The sequence below is a fragment of the Hyaena hyaena genome, unplaced genomic scaffold (genome assembly GCF_003009895.1).
Source record: "Hyaena hyaena isolate Hyena2069 unplaced genomic scaffold, ASM300989v1 scaffold_55, whole genome shotgun sequence".
NCBI classification, from domain to species: domain Eukaryota; kingdom Metazoa; phylum Chordata; class Mammalia; order Carnivora; family Hyaenidae; genus Hyaena; species Hyaena hyaena.
The window spans coordinates 2,557,706-2,577,515 of NW_024080687.1; the positions used below are offsets into that span (position 1 = coordinate 2,557,706).

At 37.9% G+C, this 19,810-nt stretch overlaps 1 protein-coding gene across 3 annotated transcripts in view; it reads left to right on the top strand.

Annotated features, from left to right (window-relative positions):
* The window catches only part of SUPT3H (SPT3 homolog, SAGA and STAGA complex component), a 554,087-nt gene that overhangs the window by 293,303 nt on the left and 240,974 nt on the right, over positions 1-19,810 (top strand). For all 3 annotated transcript variants that reach the window (XM_039231173.1, XM_039231171.1, XM_039231172.1), the window contains exon 3: positions 18,358-18,442. In XM_039231173.1, coding sequence (XP_039087104.1) covers positions 18,358-18,442 — 85 coding nt within the window. The remainder of the gene's footprint in view (positions 1-18,357; positions 18,443-19,810) is intronic.

Consider the following 19,810-nt stretch of genomic DNA (forward strand, 5'->3'; position numbering starts at 1 on the left):
CACATACTAGGCACTTAGTAAATATTTGTGGATTAATCAGTTCATATAGGTGACTTAAAGGTTTACTTTTTCTAAATTTTAACTTGATTTTGTTTTACTTTAAACAAATATAGTTAACATATTTGTATTTTTTCAAATTGATATTATAAATTTTACATCATACATAATTGTATAGTCCTTTCTCATATCTCCAGATATTTATAGTTATTTCATGGAGTTTTATAAAATTCTAACAAGATTCTCAAAGTTCATTTAAATGATATATGGGATGGGGTGCCTGGGTAGCTCAATCTTTTAAACATTTGACTCTTGATTTGAGCTCAGGCAATGACCTCATTCATGGTCCTGGTATTGAGCCCTGTGTCAGGCTCTGCCCTGACAGCAAGGAGCCTGCTTAGGATATTCTCTCTCTCTTTCTCTCTCTCTCTCAAAAAAAAAAAATTAAATGATATATGAATATATGCCGTAGTAAAGAGGATAAGGAAATTGATATTGAAAATTTGAGCAATGAGAAAAATTACTGCTAGAAAAAGTATCATCTTAGGTATTTGTTTGATATTTTAATTTACTTCTTAGTTTGTGTTTCTCAGAGCCCCTGTTAAATGAATTCATTTCTTTCTTTGGAAAACAAGTAGATAAAATCATAGAATTAGGAAGGGCAGATATATTAAAAATTGTAGAGTAAGGATAATTTGCATGTGTTTACGATTGTCTGATTGCCTTAAATGACTGCTCATGGTCAAACATCTGCACTTTTTCCCCCCTTTGGACAGTGAGTAAATCAGTCTCAACAAACATTGGCTCAGAATGACATAACCAGCATGATGTCTGTGTTTGCATGTGCTGTCTAGTGCCGGGGTAGCTGACGAGTGTGTGTTAGGCTTGTAGCCTGCTATTCACTCTAATTCCAGTTAGGAGAAATTCCTGGGTATTATAGTAATACCTACCCTATAACAGTATAATCAAATAAGGGGTTTGAAGGGAAAAAGGAAACTTTCTTTTGGGGACAGAAAGTCACCCCGGGCCTTCTTAAGCCAAGCAGAAGTCACACAGTGTCCATTCCAAAGTAATGTCAATTACCTGAGGTAGAGAAACGTCCAAAAAACCAGAAGTAATAAAAAAAAAAAAAAAAAAGTAACTAGCTCCCAAGACCACAGCAATTACTTAACCACAGCATCCAGAATAATTTAACCACATTAGAGTTTGTAGCCAGTGGTAAGTACTGAAAGTAGCTCAGCATCCAAGAAGACGCATACAGGGCCGTTAAGAAACGTCTCTTTGTCCTTTCTTTCATGCTTGGTTCTGGATGCTTTATGAGCAGATGTGCTTGTGGGCCTCGTTTTCTCTAGCACTGGCCTAGCAGGCTCTCCGTCATACAATTTTACCTCCTTGGTTTCTTTTTCAGACTCTCTCCCCCACGCCCCACCCCCAGCTTTACTGAGGCACAGTTGACAAGTAAAATCATAAGTTATCCAAAGTGTACAATGTGATGACTTGATACACATACACATTGGGAAAGGAAATTTTAAATTAAACAATCCCTTTAATTAACACTTCTTCAGTCCTTCCACTGTGTTCTTAGTCAAGGCTTGAAAATTTGAAAACAAATATTTTAGACTCAAAAATGGATCTTGTTAAATATACTGAAACAGAATAATACAAAATACCATGATATTCTTTTTTTTAAATGTTTTAATGTTTATTTTTGAGAGAGAGAGAAATAGAGTGTGAGCGGGGGAGGGGCAGAGAGAGGGAGAGACATAGAACTGGAAGTGGGCTCCATGCTCAATGCTGTCAGCACAGAGCCCAACGCGGGGCTCGAACTCACAAACTGTAAGATCATGACCTGAGCCGAAGTTGGAGGCTTTACCAATTGAGCCACCCAGGTGCCCCAATATTCTGAAATAGAAACACTACTTGGTGTTTGGGGTTGGGGTTTTTTTCCTCCAATTTCTTTAGGAGACAGTAAAATATTTCTTGGGAATTGTTTCCACATATAGGACCAGGAATAAGTTATAGCCTCATTGCCCTTCCTTCAATTGGTTTTATTCCCTCAATTCTTTCTGTGCTACCCACTTAAAAAATTTATTTCTTCTTAATTTCATGATTTTTACCCAACTTACTCAGATTTAATTTTCTTACAAAAATTTTCTTATAAAAGTGATTTTCTTAAAATATATTTTTTGTAATTCTTGAAGAAAGTTTTTAGAATTTAAGCTTTATAGCTGCTTTCCAGCACCAAAATCAAATATCTGAAAAAGCATCTCTATAATCACCTAATCCAGTCCCCTTCTTTGTGGAGGAAGTGAGGCATCCAGAAAAGTTACTTGCCCAAGGTCACAGTACTCCACTTTGTGGCAGAGTGTCAACCAGAAGCAGGACAGCAGACTCCCAGACTAATTTCTTTTCATCATAACTGACTTCCTCTTCTTTGTAGCTAATGGCCAGGATGTAGGGGGACTTCTTGTGCAATTACTATAATCTTCTTAGTTTGATACAGGCCACATGAACAGTAACTGTTTTTCTGGGCTCACATCTCAGGCCCCTTATTCAGCAGGTGGTGGTCCTTCTGCGCATAGGCAGGGACTTCAGAGAGATTCAGCTGGGTAGCTGCTGCTCCTCCACTAACTTCTAAACTTTGTCCTCAGCTTCATGCATGAAAAAGCATGATCTCCAAATGAAGGGATAGATTCCCTCATGTGCCATTTGTTTCTCTTTGGGGACCCTAGAACTGAAATAATTAGGGTAATTGAAAGTAAATATATACATTTTAATCATTATTCATTCTTTTTATTCTGGGAGAGAGACAGAGAGCATTGAACAGGGGAGGGGCAGAGATTGAGAGGAGACAGAGAGAATTCCAAGCAGGCTCTGCACTATGAGCAATACAGCCTGATGGGGGTGGGGGGTGGGGGCTCAAACTCACAAACTGTGAAATCATGACTTGAGCCGAAACCAAGAGCTGGATGCTCAACCAACTCAGCCACCCACACACCCCTCATTCATTCTCTTTAAAATAAGTAACTTCTGCTTGTTCTTTTTTTTTTTTTTTTTTTTTTTGTAAAAAGTATGTCGTGACCTTTTAGTATTAATTAAGCTGATTGATTTGGTACAGAGTAACTTGGAAAATCCTTTAGTCCTAGGCAAACTGGAAGTGTTGTTATAATACATATGTATATTTTTTTAATCAAATTAAAATTTTTTTCTTATAAATAAATAACTTATTTTAAAAATACTTTTATTTTTACCTTCTTTGAAATTTGTTTTATACTAATATTACATATATTTGTATAACTTAAAAAGAGATAAGTATTACATACTGTTTGTGCTTGCTCAAAAAATTTGTTTTTCTTAGTTAAGGCCATTAAAAGAATTTAGAGTTGATTGCCTTTCACTGTTGGGGGTAAGTGGATATAAGGACTATAGGTCCAAGGGTACATAATTAGATATATACATTTACTTAGGATCTGGAGGTTAACATTCATTTTAGTAAATGAATAATGATTTAGAATTTACAGAGTCATTGGAAGCATGTTACTATATACTTGGAAACCATCTTGGCATGAATTACTAAAACTATCAAGTAGGGGCTCAACATGGAGTAAGGTAGCAAATATCCGGCACCTGTCTTCTTTTTTTTTTTCCACTTCTTTTTAAAACTAAAATTAAAACTTACTGAACTAGAGTTTATTTTTTTCAAAACACATAACGACAGTAGTAATAGTGTATAGTTTTAAAATTTTGTTTCCTGTGTTTTGGAAGTGTCTCTGCAACTAGTTCTTTTTTCTATTTTATTTTACATACTTTATGTGTGTGGGTATGTAGGTCTGTATCTTTAACAGATGTCTTTTTAAAGGATAGCCCCCAATTGTTGACTGTGTTGTGCGTACAGATGACAAAAACACTGAAAGGCTTAATGTTAAGTTCTGCATACTTTTGCAACCATATCCCATGGTTTTGTTCAGCCCACACCCTCCTCTGTCCGAGTACAAGTGTACATAATAAGGAATGTAATAATCATGAGAAGATCATAAATAATCTTATTTCATACTTCCGTTGCTCACTACACAAGGGAATTGCACAGTTAGCTGCCCTGGTGCTCCCTGGGGCATGTGATCCTGGAATTGAATCAGAGGGATCTTGTTTGGGTGAGAAGGTAGGCTGTAAGAGACTCTGCCACCATCAGTATTAGGTCGAGTCCGGCAAGGTTGCTCTAGACTTCCTACTGGCCGTGACCATAGTTCTCAGAGTTGCAGCTCTTCCTAAAATGGAGGCTTGTGTGTCATAGTTGCTGCAGGAGAACAGGGCAGAGACAGCCTTTTTAGGACAGTTTCCTGAAAGCCGTTTGGTGGGCGCTGGTCTAGCAGTACTGGTGTCGAGGCAGTGTGTGAACGAATGGAGTGTCAGGCTCTGTTGTTGGAACTAGACCCAAGACAAGTCAGTCAAGGCATCAGCAAATAGTAAGGTAGGTCATCCATGGGGTAAAAATCAGAAGATTTTTATAAGTGTCAGCTACTTGGATTTTGTCCTTAAAGGACATAAAAATATTATATACGTTGCAGAGCAAAAAGGGAATGACTGTGGCTAGGTATAGTGGTTTTCATTGCTGTTTTCCAGAACTCACTAGGACAATGTCTAGCTTTCTGTGTGTGGAAAAAAAAAAATTGACAGAAGTAATGTGAGAAAACCTGTAGAATTAAAGCTGCAGTATAAACAACCTTGAAAATTAAAGCAGCGCATTCCTCAGATCTCATCCTTAGTTTTCGATACAGTCCATGTTTTAGGTAGTTTATAAGTTTATGCTAATGAAGACTTTTGTAAGTAGAAAGATTGTAACTTTTTTTGAGGTAAAATTTGTTGATTACTTGTACATTTTATATATGTTAATACAAGAAGTATTTTTAAGGTGTTCTTTTTACTAGAGATGTGAATCGAATTTATTTTAACTTCAAATCAATTATTTTCACCTTGATAACTTTGTACTTTTTCCCTAGTGAGATTTTAAGTAATTTAAGTCATGGAAGGGGAACTTTGTTAAGGCATTCCAAGGAATTAAATACTGAATATATCAGTGAACATAACAAGATTTTTGCCACTGTGGCATTTACTCTCTAATGTGGGCTTTTTATTACCTTTCTTTGTTGTTGGTTTATTTGTCCTTGTACCAATCACACACTATCTTAATTACTGTTGCTTTATGAGAAGTCTCATAGGGCATAGCCTTCGACTTTAGAAGTGTCCTGACTCTTCTTGGCTCTTGGCTCTTTCACATAAAGTTAAGAACCAGTTTATATTTCTTTTTAATTGTATTTTGTACCTTTGCTTTTCTCCCTATCTTTATTGAGATGTAATGACATATAATATTGTGTAAGTTTCAGAGGCACAACATTGCTGATTTGATACACTTATTTATTGCAAAATGATTACCACCTTACCTTTAGCTAACATCTCCGTTACATCATATAATTACCTGTCTTTTGTGGTGAAAGCATTTAAGCTTTACTCTCTGGGCAACTTTTGAGTGTAAAATACAATATTATTAACTATAATGACCACGCTGTACAATACATCCTTAGAACTTAGTCATCTTCTAACTAGAAGTTCATACACTTTAAGCAACATCTCCCCATTTCCCTCACCCCTGACCTCTGATAAACACCATCTGCTGTCTGTTCTTAGTTCATTCTGCCCTTGTGTTGATGATATTTGTGGATTGATCTTATTAAAGGAAAACATGTTAATAACTTCCTTTATTAATTCAAATAATTTGTCTTCCAATTCCCTTTTTTTTTTAGTTGATACTCAGATTATATGTGAATAGAGTGATTTAGTTTTTTCTTTTTCAGTATAAATGTAGTTTAGACCTTTTCTTGTCTTAATGTTCCAGTTGTAATCTTAAGTGTTACAAGTTTCACTACACTGTCCAAAAATAGAGCATTCCTCTGAAACCTTCCTAAGCCAAAGTGGCCTAAAGTGAGACGCAATTACCATTAATTCATATGGAAAACTTTTTTAGTGTTCCCAGACCCCCCAAAAAAACCCCTCACTTAGAATTTTCTCATACCTCAGAACACATCTTACTAACGAATATACAAAATAAGTGAAGATAAAAGCACAGATGCTCGTGGACACAGTTCCAAGCTATGGCAGCTTGATGAGAGGCCAAGTACGGTTCCCGGGGAAGGGGCTTAATGGCGCCACTCTCGCTGCTTGGGGTGCACATAGCCTGTTTGACTGCCTGCTGCAAACCAAGTGCTGAACACAATTTTTACTTTTTTTTTTACCTTTTGTCATAAACTCAAAGATCCTCTTGGGATTTCTCTCAGCGAAGACAGTACTATTACAAGTCTTTTGTAAAAGCACAGTGGTGTAATGTGAACTTTTAAAAAGCAGGGGATACCTGAATAAAAGTGGGGTAGTAGGAGTCCTTTTTCTGGTCTGAATTTCAAAGAGTATGAATGTGTCTGAGTATTCTGTTTCCTATATGCCTTCTGGTAAATTCTCTCAGATCAAAGAAAATGCCTTTTAGTCCTACTTTACTAAAAGTTTGGTCATGATTGGTTGTTGAGTTATTTTCCTATCTGTGCTTGTATGGTTTTTCTCTTTTCATATTTTAAGTAGTTAACTACTATGATTATCATTAATAGATTTGTGTTTCATTCTTGCCTTCCTGGTATATTTTCCTGTTTTCAGCAAAACAGTGTATGTGTATAAAAATGATTTATTATAAGGAATTGACTACACAGTTATGGAAGCTGAGATGTCCTAAGATCTGCATTCACCAAGCTAGACACCCAGGAGTGCTGTTGGTATAGTTCCAGGCCATGTCCAAGTAGCTGAGGAGCAGGAGAGTTGATGGTATAAGTTACAGGCTGAATCCAAAGATGAGATACAGAAAAGCCAGTGGTATAAATTTTAGTTTCAGTAGAAAGCCTGAAAATTCCAAGATTCCAGTCCAAGGTGGTGACATAGGAGCCTTCTGAACTAATGTCCTTCCATGAACACACCAAATCTGCAACCATACACAGAAAAAAATCCCTTTGAATAAATCCAGAAACTAGCTAAGCAACTCCTATATATCAAGCAAATGACCCCCCCAAAAATTTTAATTTGAAACAGGAAAGGATGAGATATACTCACCATAAACTCTGTCTTGGCATTGTGACATACAATCAGGTAGTAACTCAGAACTCCTAGCTTCTCTCTGAAGAGCAGGGGGTTTGGACCCCAGTATCCAGGGCACCAAATTTTTAAGACTTCCACCTGAAGGACAAGCTCCCAAAACACTTAACTCTGAACACCAGTGGGGTTTTGTCCAGTAGGTCCACAAGGTGATAGCAAAAAAAGGAACAGTTTGCAACAGGTTGCCAAGTCTCGACTTACCTTGGCTATCCCCCCAGGGCTCAGCTCAGAGGCAGCAGACAGGAATGTCTATCTTCCAGCCTTTCTTTCCTTTTTTTCTTAATAGTTTATTGTCAAATTGGTTTCCATATAACACCCAGCGCTCATCCCCACAAGTGCCCTCCTCCATGCCCATCACCCCCTTCCCCTCTCCCCCACCCCATCTGCCCTCAGTTTGTTCTCAGCATTCAAGAGTCTTTCATGGTTTGCCTCCCTCCCTCTCCCCTACTATATCCCCCCTTCTTCTCACCCATGGTCCTCTGTTAAGTTCCTCCTAATCCTCCTATATGTGCAAACATATGGTATTTGTCCTTCTCTGCCTTACTTATTTCGCTCAGGATAACACCCTCAAGTACCATCCACGTTGCTACAAATGGCCAGATTTCATTCTTTCTCATTGCCATGTAGTATTCCATTGTATAGATCTTCAAGCCTTTTCCTGAAAGGTGCCTGTTTGCATTCTTAAAAGGGGCACGTTGGTGGCTCAGTCACTTAAGCCTTAAGCTTCTGACTTTGGCTTAGGTCATGATCTCATGGTTTGTGAGTTGAGCCCAGTGTTGGGCTCTGTGCTGACAGCTTGGAGCCTGGAGCCTGCTTCTGATTCTGTGTCTTCCTCTCTCTCTGCCCCTCCCCCGCTCACACTCTTGCCTTTCTCTCAAAAATAAATAAACATTTAAAAATTTTTTAAAGAACACCAAAAAAAAAAAAAAAAGGCTGCAGCCAAGCTTATAGACCAACTAATATTTGACAAGGGAGCCAAGAATACTTAATGGAAAAAAGGCAATCTCTTCAATAAATGGTGCTGGGAAAACTGGTATACACATGTAAAAGAATGACACTTGACCCCTGTCTTATGCCACTCAGAAAATTATCTCTAAATGGATTATGGACGAAATGTAAGGCCTGAAACTGCTTTAAAAAAAAAAACAAAAAAAAAACAGTGAAAACGCTTTTTGACAAGAGTCTTGGTAATGAGGTTTTGAAAATCATACCTAAAACACAGACAGCAAAGTCAAAAAAAAAAAAAAGTTGGGGTATATCAAACTAAAAAGCTTTTATACAGCAAAAGAAATGATAGCCTGTGCAATGGGGAAAAAAATATTTGCAAATCATGTATCTGTTAAGGGGTTAATATGCAAAGTATAAAAAGAACTCCTGTGATTCAATATCCAAGAAACAAATATTACATTAAATTGCCATAGGACCTGATTAGACATTTATATATGGAAAATATACATGGGATGGTTCCTGGGTTGCTCAATCAGTTGAGCATCCAACTCTTGATTTTGGCTCAGGTCTTGATCTCACAGATTGTGAGATTGAGTCCATCATCAGGCTCTGTTCTAATGGTGCAGAGCCTACTTGGAATTGTCTTTCTCCTCTCTCTCTCTCTCAGCCTCCCCCCAGTGACCCTGCACCCCTCACTCATGCTCTCTCTCAAAATAAATAACATTACAAAAAATTTAAATAAAGATGATACAGAGATGGCCCACAGGTACATGAAAAGATACTCAGTGTTACTAACACTGAAATGCAAATCAAAACTTCAGTGAGATACCACCTCACACCTGTTAGAATGGGCATCATCAAAAAGATAACAAATGCTGGTGTGCATTGGAGAAATGGGAACCCTTGTGCCCTGTTGGTGGGGTTGCAAATTGTTACAGCCACTAGGGAAAACATTGTGGAGGTTCCTCAAAAAATTAAACATAGAAATACCATATGACTCAGCAGTTCCACTATGGATATACATCCTGAGGAAATAGAAACACTAACTTGAAAAATATCTGCACCATGTTCATGGCAACATTATGTAAAATAGCCAAGACCTGGAAACAACATAACTGCACATCAATGGATGACTTAATAAAGATTAGATAGATAGATAGATATGTGTGTACACACACACACACACACACACACACACACACTCGAATATTATTGAACCCTAAAAATTAGAAAATCCTACCATTTGTGCCAACATGGATAGGCCTCAAATGCGTTATGCTAAGTGAAATAAGTCAAAAAAAGACAAATATTGTATGATCACATATATGTGCAATCTAAAGCAGAAACAAGAATACATACCCCACCAAACTCATAGAAAAAGGGATCAAGATTTATAATTGCCATAGGTAAGGGGTAATGGGTGGGGGAATTGGAGGAAGGTAGTCAAATGGTACAAACTTCCAGTTATAAGATAAATAAGTACTAGGGATATACAACATGATGACTATAGTTAACGCTGCTGTGTGTTCTACAAGAAAGTCATTAACAAAGTAGTTTCTTTTTTGTTTTTTTTTTAAAAAAATTTTTTAATGTTTTTATTTCTGAGAGAGAGAGAGAGAGACAGTGTGAGCAGGGGAGGGTCAGAAAGAGAGGGAGACACAGAATCTAAAACAGGCTCCAGGCTTTGAGCTGGCTGTCAGCACAGAGCCCGACACAGGGCTTGAGCCCATGAACCGCGAGATCATGTCCTGAGCCAAAGTCGGACACTTAACCGACTGAGCCACCCAGGTGTCCCGACAGAGTAGTTTCTAAAAATTCTCATCACAAAGACATTTTTTTCCTTACCTCTTGTGTATCTATATGAGATGATGGATGTTAACTGAACCTATTGTGGTAATCGTTTCACAATATGTGTAAATCAGACTATCAGTCCATACACCTTCAGCTTACACATTGATATATCAGTTATTTCTCAATAAAACTTGGGGTAAAAACTTGAAGGTCAGACTTCTAATGTAGCCTAGGTCTCCAGGATTCTCTCTGCCCTACTGTGGTTTACCAGTATCTCCGTGAAAGGACCCCACGTATGCATCTACTAATCTAGCTTTTGTGACTGCCATCTAGAGGACACACTGGCTATGGTGGCCAGTGGGGCTTGCATTTCTGGGTCCCCCAAAAAAGTTTTTAATTGGCTTTTCTTTCAGGGGTCAGCACAGAAATGCCCATCTCCCAGTCTTTCCTGTAAAGAGCCTATTTGCATATCTTAAAAACTATCAATTAAATGTCAGGCTTCTAAGTTTGCACCTATCTAGGGCCTGATTGTGAACACCTCCACAGACTGGAGAGTCCTCTATATTCTCTCTCTGACCAATTCCAGTACAAGAGCATCACCCTCAAAAGAGCTTTTGCACACATCTGGCACCTTGGCTTTTGTAGCCACCATCCAGGGGACACATCTCTTGATCTGACAGTGGTGGCCAACAGAGTTACAGGTCCCTTGGGACTGCAGCAAGCCAAGAAACGCTTCTGAACCAACTGTCACTCCAGAGCTCAGCACAGAGGGAACAGAGAGAAGCACCCATCTTCCAGTCATTCCCTAAGGGAAACCTGTTTGAATACTTTAAAGGTCCTACCTTGGGGTCCAGTTTCCAATCAGCCTAAATCTATGTGCTTTGATCTTCTCCTGTGGGACGCTGAGAGATCTTGGCATACTCTCAACTACTAGGAGTCTCTAAGAACAAATAAGGTTAAATTTTGAGAGATAACCAAGAACTAGGGCTAAATGATAATGTTCATCTCCTACACAAGATTATTCAGTCAAGACTGGGAGAGGGATGCATGGGTGGCTCAGTTGATTAAGCATCTGATTTTGGCTCAGGTAATGAGCTCACAGTCTGTAAGTTTGAGCACCACATCAGGCTCTGTGCTGACAGCTGTTTCTCCTTCTCTCTCTGCCCCTCTCTCCCTCCCTTCAAAAATTAATATTAAAATTTTTTTTCATTAAAAAAAGACTGGTAGAGGTGGTTGTTTTATCTAATACACAGAGATCAACACAGAGAGTGAGGGAAAATGGGGAAACAGATATGTTCTAAACAAAAATATAAAACTCAAGAAAGTCAGGTAAGTGATTTACCTGATGAAGAGTTCAAAATAATGGTCATAAAGATGCTCACTGAAATCAGGAGAACAATGCGTGAATACAGTGAAAATTTTAACAAAGTACCAAACAGAAACCACAGTGTTGAAGAATACAGTAACTGAACTGAAAATTTCAATAGAGGGGTTTAACAGCAGACCAGATTAAGCCAAAGAAAGAATCAGTGAACTTGAACACTGAACAGTGAAGTTCATTCCAATCAGAGGTGCAAAAAGAAAAAAAAAAAATGAAAAAGAGTAAAGATAGTTTAAGGGACTCAAAAGACACCATCAAATTGACCAATATTTGCATTATAAGCATCCCAGAAGGAGAAGAGAGAGAGAAAGGGAGTAGAAAGCATATCTGAAGGAATAATGGCTGAAAATTTTCATAACCAGGGGGAAATAAACAGGTATCCAGATTCAGGATGTTCACAGAGTTCCAAATAAGAATCCAAAGAGATCCACACTGAGACACATATAATTAAAGTGTCAAAGGTTAAAGACAAGGAGAAAACCTTAAAAGCCATGTTACATATGAAGGACTCCCTCCTCCCCCACAAGACTGTCAGCAGATTTTTCAGCAGAAACTTTGTAGTCCGGAAGAGAGTGGCAAGATATATTGAGTGTTGAAAGAAAATAATTGGCAGCTAAGAATAGTCTACCTAACAAAGTTATTCGTAGGAATTGGAGGAGAAATACAGATTCATAGCCTAGCAAAAGCTGAAGAAGTTCACAGCCTGTAGACTAGCCTTATAAGAAATGTTAAGGCACTCCTTGAAACTGAAATGAAAGGATGCTAAGTAGTGACTGGAAAATAATTGCAGGCACAGACTCCACTGGTTAAATTCATAGTACTCAAATATTTTAATGATGTTGAATAAATCATTTTTACATCTAGTATGAAGGCTAAAAGACATAAATAGTAAAAATAACTACAATTATAATAATTTGTTAATGAAATACAAGGTAAAATGTATACACTGTGAAATTTAAAAACAAAAATGGAGATGGGGGATAAACAGTATGAAAATCTGAGAAGCAGTAGAGATGATGGTGTAAGTCCCAGTCTGAGTTCAAAGGCAGTGGAATACCGAAGTACCAGCTTGAAGATAGGGAGAAAGAGTACTTCTCCCTTACTCTGCCTTTTTTTCTTTTATTCCACCCATATTGGAGAGAACAATTGCTTTACTCAATCTCATTTAGAAATACTTTCAGGGGCGCCTGCGTGGCTCATTTGATCAAGTGTCCAACTCTTGACTTTGGCTAAGGTCATGATCTCATGGTTCATGAATTTGAAGCCTGCATTGGTCTCTGTGCTGATGGTACGGAGCTTGTTTGGGATTCTGTCTCACTCTTTCTCAGCCCGTCCCTAACTTGCTCTCTATATCTCTCTCAAAAAATAAATAAAAATAAACTTTAAAAAGTTACTTTCACAAGGGATGCCTGGGTGGCTCAGTCAGTTAAGTGTCTGGCTCTTGGTTTCGGCTCAGTTCATGATTTCATCATTGGTGAATTCGGGCCCCACGTTGGTCTCTGTGCTGGTGGTGTGGAGCCTATTTGGGATTCTCCCTCTTTCTCTCTGCCCCTCCCTCATTCTCTCTGACTCTCTTTCAAAATAAATAGACTTATTAAAAAAAAAATACTTTCACAGACATATCCAGATTAATGAGTTTTTAAAAAATGTTTATATATTTTGAGAGAGAGAGAGAACATACATGCAGAGGAGAGGCAGAGAAGGTGAGAGAGAGAATTCTGAGAGCATAGAGCTCCACACAGGGCTTGATCTCATGAACCATGAAGTCATGACCTGAGCCAGAATCAAGAGTTGGACGCTTAACTAACTGAGCCACCCAGGAACTCCTATGATTCAATATCCAAAAAACAAATATTACATTAAATTGCCATAGGACCTGATTAGACATTTATCTATGGAAAATATACATGGGATGGTTCCTGGGTTGCTCAGTCAGTTGAGCATCCAACTCTTGATTTTGACTCAGGTCATGATATCACAGATTGTGAGATTGAGTCCATCATCAGGCTCTGTTCTAATGGTGCAGAGCCTACTTGGAATTCTCTTTCTCCTCTCTCTCTCTCTCAGCCTCCCCCCATTGACCCTGCACCCCTCACTCATGCTCTTAACTAACTGAGCCACCCAGGAACCCCCAGATTAATGTTTAATCAAATACTTGGACACCCCATAGCCCAGTAAAGTTAGGGCATAAAATTAACCATCACCCCATGTCAACTTGGCACCGATTTACATCTCTTTAACTTATTCTTAATCTCCCAATAAAGGCAGTGACAAGGTCATAATTTTGCCTAACATCATACAGTTATCCAGTGTACAACTGAAAATGCATTAACCCCCTTTAAAAAAATTGTTTTAATGTTTTATTTCTGAGAGGGGGAGAGAGAGAGAGAGAGAGTGTGTGTGTGTGTGAGCAGGGGAGGGTCAGAAAGAGAGGGAGACACAGAATCTGAAACAGACTCCAGGCTCTCAGCTGGCTGTCAGCACAGAGCCCGGCGCGGGGCTCGAACCTACGAACCGCGAGATCATGACCTGAGCCGAAGTCAGACACTAAACCGACTGAGCCACCTAGGCGCCCCTGCATTAATCCCTTTATCAGAAGATGAGGTTAAGTCCTTAAGTGATGTTTACACTTCTTAATATCCCTAACTTAAATACTACAATGTAAAGTTAATAATTAGATATTATGCTATTAATTCAATACATGTTACATGATAAGGGAGTAAGAGAGGGAGGGAAACAACAATATTTGCCTCACACACACACAAACATATTCATAACAAAGAGGACATATTCATGATGATTCCAATACTTGACTTTTGTTACTGGTCATTTGAATAGTTGGTATTAGTAACTACCTTTTTGCCACTGCATTCTGTATTCCCTTTGCTTTCAGCAAGCACCTCAGCTGGTTGTGGCTTTTTGCCTGGTCGAATGACCCAAACCTTCATTCCCAAAGGATTTGGGCAATTAATAGTCTTTCCTGGATTGGGTTGCTGTAGTTTTCCATTGACTTTAATCACAGGGAATCGTAATACTAAGAGGTGGCTTAAGGGATCTCCTGTACTCCAGACATTTCCTTACCTCCACTGTGGCAAACCAGTCCAGTCTGCACTTGGTAGTCAACATCACTCACCCCAGCCAGCACAGTAACTCCTTCTTGTTGATTCAGAAGCATGAGCAATCCAAAGTGACTGAGTGGCAGTCTTAAGTTTTATGTCAATGGGATAATTGTTGTGTCAGTGGAATAAATGTGAAAGCATTCCTCCCTCTCGAAAAGACTTGTAGGCCAGCAAATCATAAGGACATGGGAACTAGAAGCAAAATTTTGCTAGTGGGTCTTTAGAGGTAATAATGAGTGTTGCCACTACCATTCCACCCCTTGATTCCTGGATTTGTGAATCCTATTTGTGGGAGAAACAGCACCCTATGTGGGATGTTGATTGACAGGATATGTAAGTGTTCTGGAAACCCTTGCCCTAGCTCTGCAAGGTATTGTCACCTAGCTGGCACTGAAACTGGGTCTCCAAAAGGCCATTCCACCATTCGGTCAAACCAGCTAGTTCATGATGGTGGGGAACATGTTCAGACTAGTAAAATCCATGAGCATGGGCCTAGTGTACCATTGCTTTTGCTGTGAGGTGAGTTTTTTGAACAAACAATGCTATATAGAATACCATGATAACAGATAGGCATTCTGTTAGTCCACAGATGGTCATTTTGGCAGTGGTGTTGCATGTAGGGACAGAAAATCCATATCCAGAGTAAATGTCTCTTCTAGTAAGAGCCATGCCCTTTCATTTTCATGATGGAAGTGGTCTAATATAATCAACATGTTGCAAGGAAAATGACTGATCACCTTGGGGAGTGGTGCCATTTTAGAAACTCAGTGTTGATTTTGCTGCTGACAGATGGGCACTCAGCAAGGGCTGTAACAACGATGGCATTTGTTAGTGGAAATCCGTGTTATTGGGCCCTGCATATCCTCCATCCCTCCCACCGTGGTCACTTGGGACATGAGCCCATTGAATGATGACAGGGTGATTGGGGCAAAAAGCTGATAGTATCAGCTTGATTATTAAAACTCTCCTTTGCCGAGGTTGCCCGTGAGTATTCTCATGGGACTCTGATATCCTCACTATTTTTTCTGGGTGAGGGAAATCTTGTCTACCTACCTTTCCCCAAATGTCCTTCTCATGAACTTTCTAATCATGTTCCTTCCATGTCCCTTACCATTTGTTTAGCCTAGCTTTGGCCATAGCCCATGAATCAGTATATAATTTGTCCTTTCAATCAAAGGAACAACTAGGCTCATTGCTAAATGGTTTTCCTATTGGGAGGGTTTCCCTTCACCACTGTCTTTCAGGGATGTTTCAGCAAGGGACTACCATGCTGCGGAACTACAGTTCACTTCTGGGAGGTGCCTGCGTATCATGCAGGACTTGTAAACCAGGACCCAAGGCTTCTTTTTTCCTGTTAACTGATCATAGGGAGCTCTCATGAGATCATAAGTACAAAATAGTAGAGAAAGTGAATTCACTCTAACTCCACCTTTTGTGTTATTCATAACTTTTTAAAATTTATTTTTCTGTTTCTGTACATGAATAAGATTGACCATTTATATTTTGGGGGGTGGAATTTATCCATTTCACCTCAGTATCAACATATTTGGCATAACATTGTTAATGATATTGTTATTATCCATGATGTATTATGGGTTATTTCCTCAGATCTGCTGTTCTGAACCCTAACTATCTTTGTAGCTGAATCTCTCCACTCTTTTTTTTCATCCATATTAGTCATTGTGGTAAAATATAAAACATAAAATTTACCACTTTACCTTTTTAAATGTACAATGCACTGACATTCACAATGTTGTGCTACCACCGTCACTATTTATTGTACAGAAGTTTTTGTCATCTAGGACAGAACCTCTCCACACATTAAGCAAAAACTCTCCAATCCCCCTGTATCTTCTATTCTACTTTCTATTTCTATGAATTTACTTATTCCACATAACTCATATAGGTGGCAACATACAATAGTTGTCCTTTTTGTCTGGCTTCTGTAATTAGCATAGTGTTTTTAAAGTTTATTCATAGAAGAGCATGTATCAAAACTTCTTTCCCTTTTACTGCTGAGTGATATTTCATTGTATGTATATACAACATTTTGTTTATTCATTTCTTAATAGACACCTCAGTTGTTTCTACCTTTTGACGATTGTGAATAATGGCAGTTACGATCGCTAGTGTACACGGACCTGTTTGAATCCCTGTTTTCTGTGCTTTGAGGTCTATACCCAGGAATAGAATTGCTAGATCATATTCTAATTCGGTGTTTAACGTTTTCCAAAACCATGTAACTCTTCCACAGGGGCTATACCGTTTTGCCTTCCCTCCAGCAATGTACAATATTTCTAATCTCTCTATATCCTAGCCAACACTTTCCGTTTTGTTGATAGTAGAAATGCCCTTTTGGGTGTCAGGTAGCTTCTCGGTGTGGTTTTGATTTGCATTTCTCTAATGACTAATGATATTGAGGATCTTTTCATTGGTTATTGGCTATGTGTATATTTACATTAGAGACGTAATAATTCAAGTCTCTTGCCCATTTTAAAATTGGGATTATTTTTTCTTTATTGTTGTGTTATAGTTTTCAAAATATATTCTGGTTATTTATCTGATCTATGATTTTCAAATATTTTTTTCCCATTCTTTCGGTGGTCTTTTCCCTGTCTTGTCCTTTGATGGTTTGTAATTGTGATGAATTCCAATATATTTATTTTTTCTTTTGTTGCCTGTTATTTTGGTGTCATAGTTATGAAACCCTTGCCAAATCCAGGGTCATGAAGATTTCCCCCTGGTTTAAGAGTTTTATAGTTTTAGCTTTTCAATTCAGGTCTTTGACCTATTTCAAGTTTATTTTTAGATACAGTACAAGGTCAGAATCCACCCTTATTGTTTTGCATGTAGAGATCTTGTTTCCCTGCATCAGTTGTTGAAAAGACTGTCCTTTCCAAATTGGGTGTTCCTGGCACCCTTACTGAAAATCAGTTGTACAAAATGTAAAGTTTTATTTCTGGTCTCTCTCTTCTATTCCATTTGTCTCTCTTCATGCCAGCCCTACATTTTTGTTCTTTCACTCATAGCCTCAGGTAAAATAGGCAAAGTGCCTTCTGTGGAGTAGGTATTTGCTTAGTTCACACATACTGGATGTCACCAACTTCATATTAGGTCCCTCAAACTGACCTCCTGCCTTGCTTGGGGTCTGAGCTTTCTTTTCCTGCCTTTTGAATACGGTGCTAAATGAAATCCAGGTTATTAGTTACTATGAATAATTAGTTACCTTAAGAATAAACTTTGGCTCCAGAGCTCTCTCATCCAGTGGAACTGTATCATCTTGCCAGCATTCTGTTTTATCTCCCACATTGCTGGTTAAAGACTACTTGAAATGTAAGTTGTTGACACAGTATTATGCATTTTCAAATGTTCTTCACCAGGAAGGGATTCTCTCTGCACATCTGGTCCACCATATGAAAATTGAGAATAGGACTTTTAAGATCAGTAACCCATTCTTGATAATCTGCTTATATATAATTAGAAATGATATATTATGGCATTTATATACATTTTTCTAAGCAACTTTCATTTTAATTACATTACTTGCTTAATTCCATTACCTGCTTTTATAATTTTCTAAATAGCTGTTACTATGTTACTGTATTAGTAGTTTGGATATAGTGACATGATTTTCTGGTTGCCAATATTATGAAGTAGTTGTTAATATCTTCCATTGGAAACAGTAAATGCCCTTAGCAATGACTACACAAATCAAGAAATGGCATAGCTAACATTGCGTTTTGCAAGTTGTAGCTTGTATGGGAGAAATGCAATTCTTTGTCCATAGAAAATTGTACATTCACTGTTATTTGATAGAACAATTTGTACTTTATTAACATTATTATAATAAATATCTTTCACTTTTTGATTTTTGTAGTTTTACAGTCCTTAGTATTGGTATGCTTAATTTCTTTTCTTTCTTTCTTTTTTTTGCAGGTTTTCTTTAGGTGATGCCAGAAGGCCTCTTCATGAAACAGCAGTATTGGTAGAAGATGTGGTACACACACAGTTAATTAATCTGGTAAGAGCATATGTAATCTTATTTGATGTCTCTCCATTTTGCTTATGTTGGAGTTGCAACCCAACCCTTTTTTTTTTTTTTTAAAGATTATATTTACATTTAGAATTGTTTTTTTGTCTGCTGGGTTAAGGCATAATTTACATAAAGTCAAATTTGACCAGTCCATGTGCAAAATTCAGTTTTGACAACTGAATACTGTCGTGTGACTCTGAACACAATCGTGTCGTCGAATGTTTTCATCATCCAAAACTGCTGTCTTGTGCCCCTCGGTATGGTTAGTCCTTTCACCTACTCTCTGACCCCTGGTAACCCTGAACTGTTTTTTCAAAACTTCTCCATATTGCTCTTCAGACTTACAGAAGAACTGCACAAATAGTACATAGAATTCTCAGAGACCTTTCATCTTCCTTTTGTTAACATCTTATGTAACCACAGTACTATTGTCAAAAGCAGGAAATAACATTGGTGTAATACTTTCAATGAAATTACTGACCTTATTCCATCAATTTTCTTTGTAATGTTCTTCTCTTCCGAGAGCCAGTCCGGGATAACACAGCATACTTAGCTATCTTGTCTTTGTAGTTGTCTCCTTTCTAGGATGGCTCCTCCGTCTTTTCTTGTCTCATGGCCTTGACACCTTGTTAAACTTACCAGACAGTCGTTTTGTAGAATGCTCTCCTTTTCTCAACCTATCTGATGGTTTCTTATGATTAGAATGTGGCTGTGCGTTCTTGCCAAGAATACCACGGAAGTGATGAGTCCTTTCCAGTGCATCATATCAATGGGATTCATGCTGTTGATGTCTTATTTGTGATCTTAACCTTGATAATTCGGTTAAGGGTATATATGCTAAAATTTCCCACTATAAGGAAATTACAGGTTTTTTCTTTTTGTTGTAAATAAATATCTTAGGAGAGGTATTTTGTGCCTCTGCAAATATTTTCCTTCTCCAAAAATTTGTGCCTATTTGTTTTAACATTCATCCATGGATCTTGTCTGAGACAGTTATGACTGTGGTATTTACCTAATAGTGGTTTTCTATTTCCTTCTTTCCTTTTATATTTTTTAATTGCAATTATTCTTAAAGGAATACCTATCCTTTATCACTCTTTATTCAATTTTTAATGTATATTTGTATCAACAATGTATATTTAAATTTTATTCTTAGAATCATTATGCAATTATATCATTGTTTTTATTGCTCAAGTTGTTACAGTGTTGGCCTTTAGAAACACTTTCATATCCTTTTCCCGTTTTTCCATCAGGATTTTGATCCCATATATTAGAGTTAGCAGTGCTTTGTGGTCTATGATGCAAATATATTCTTCCATTGTGTGTTATCTTTTGACTTTGTTTTTCTGGGTTTTT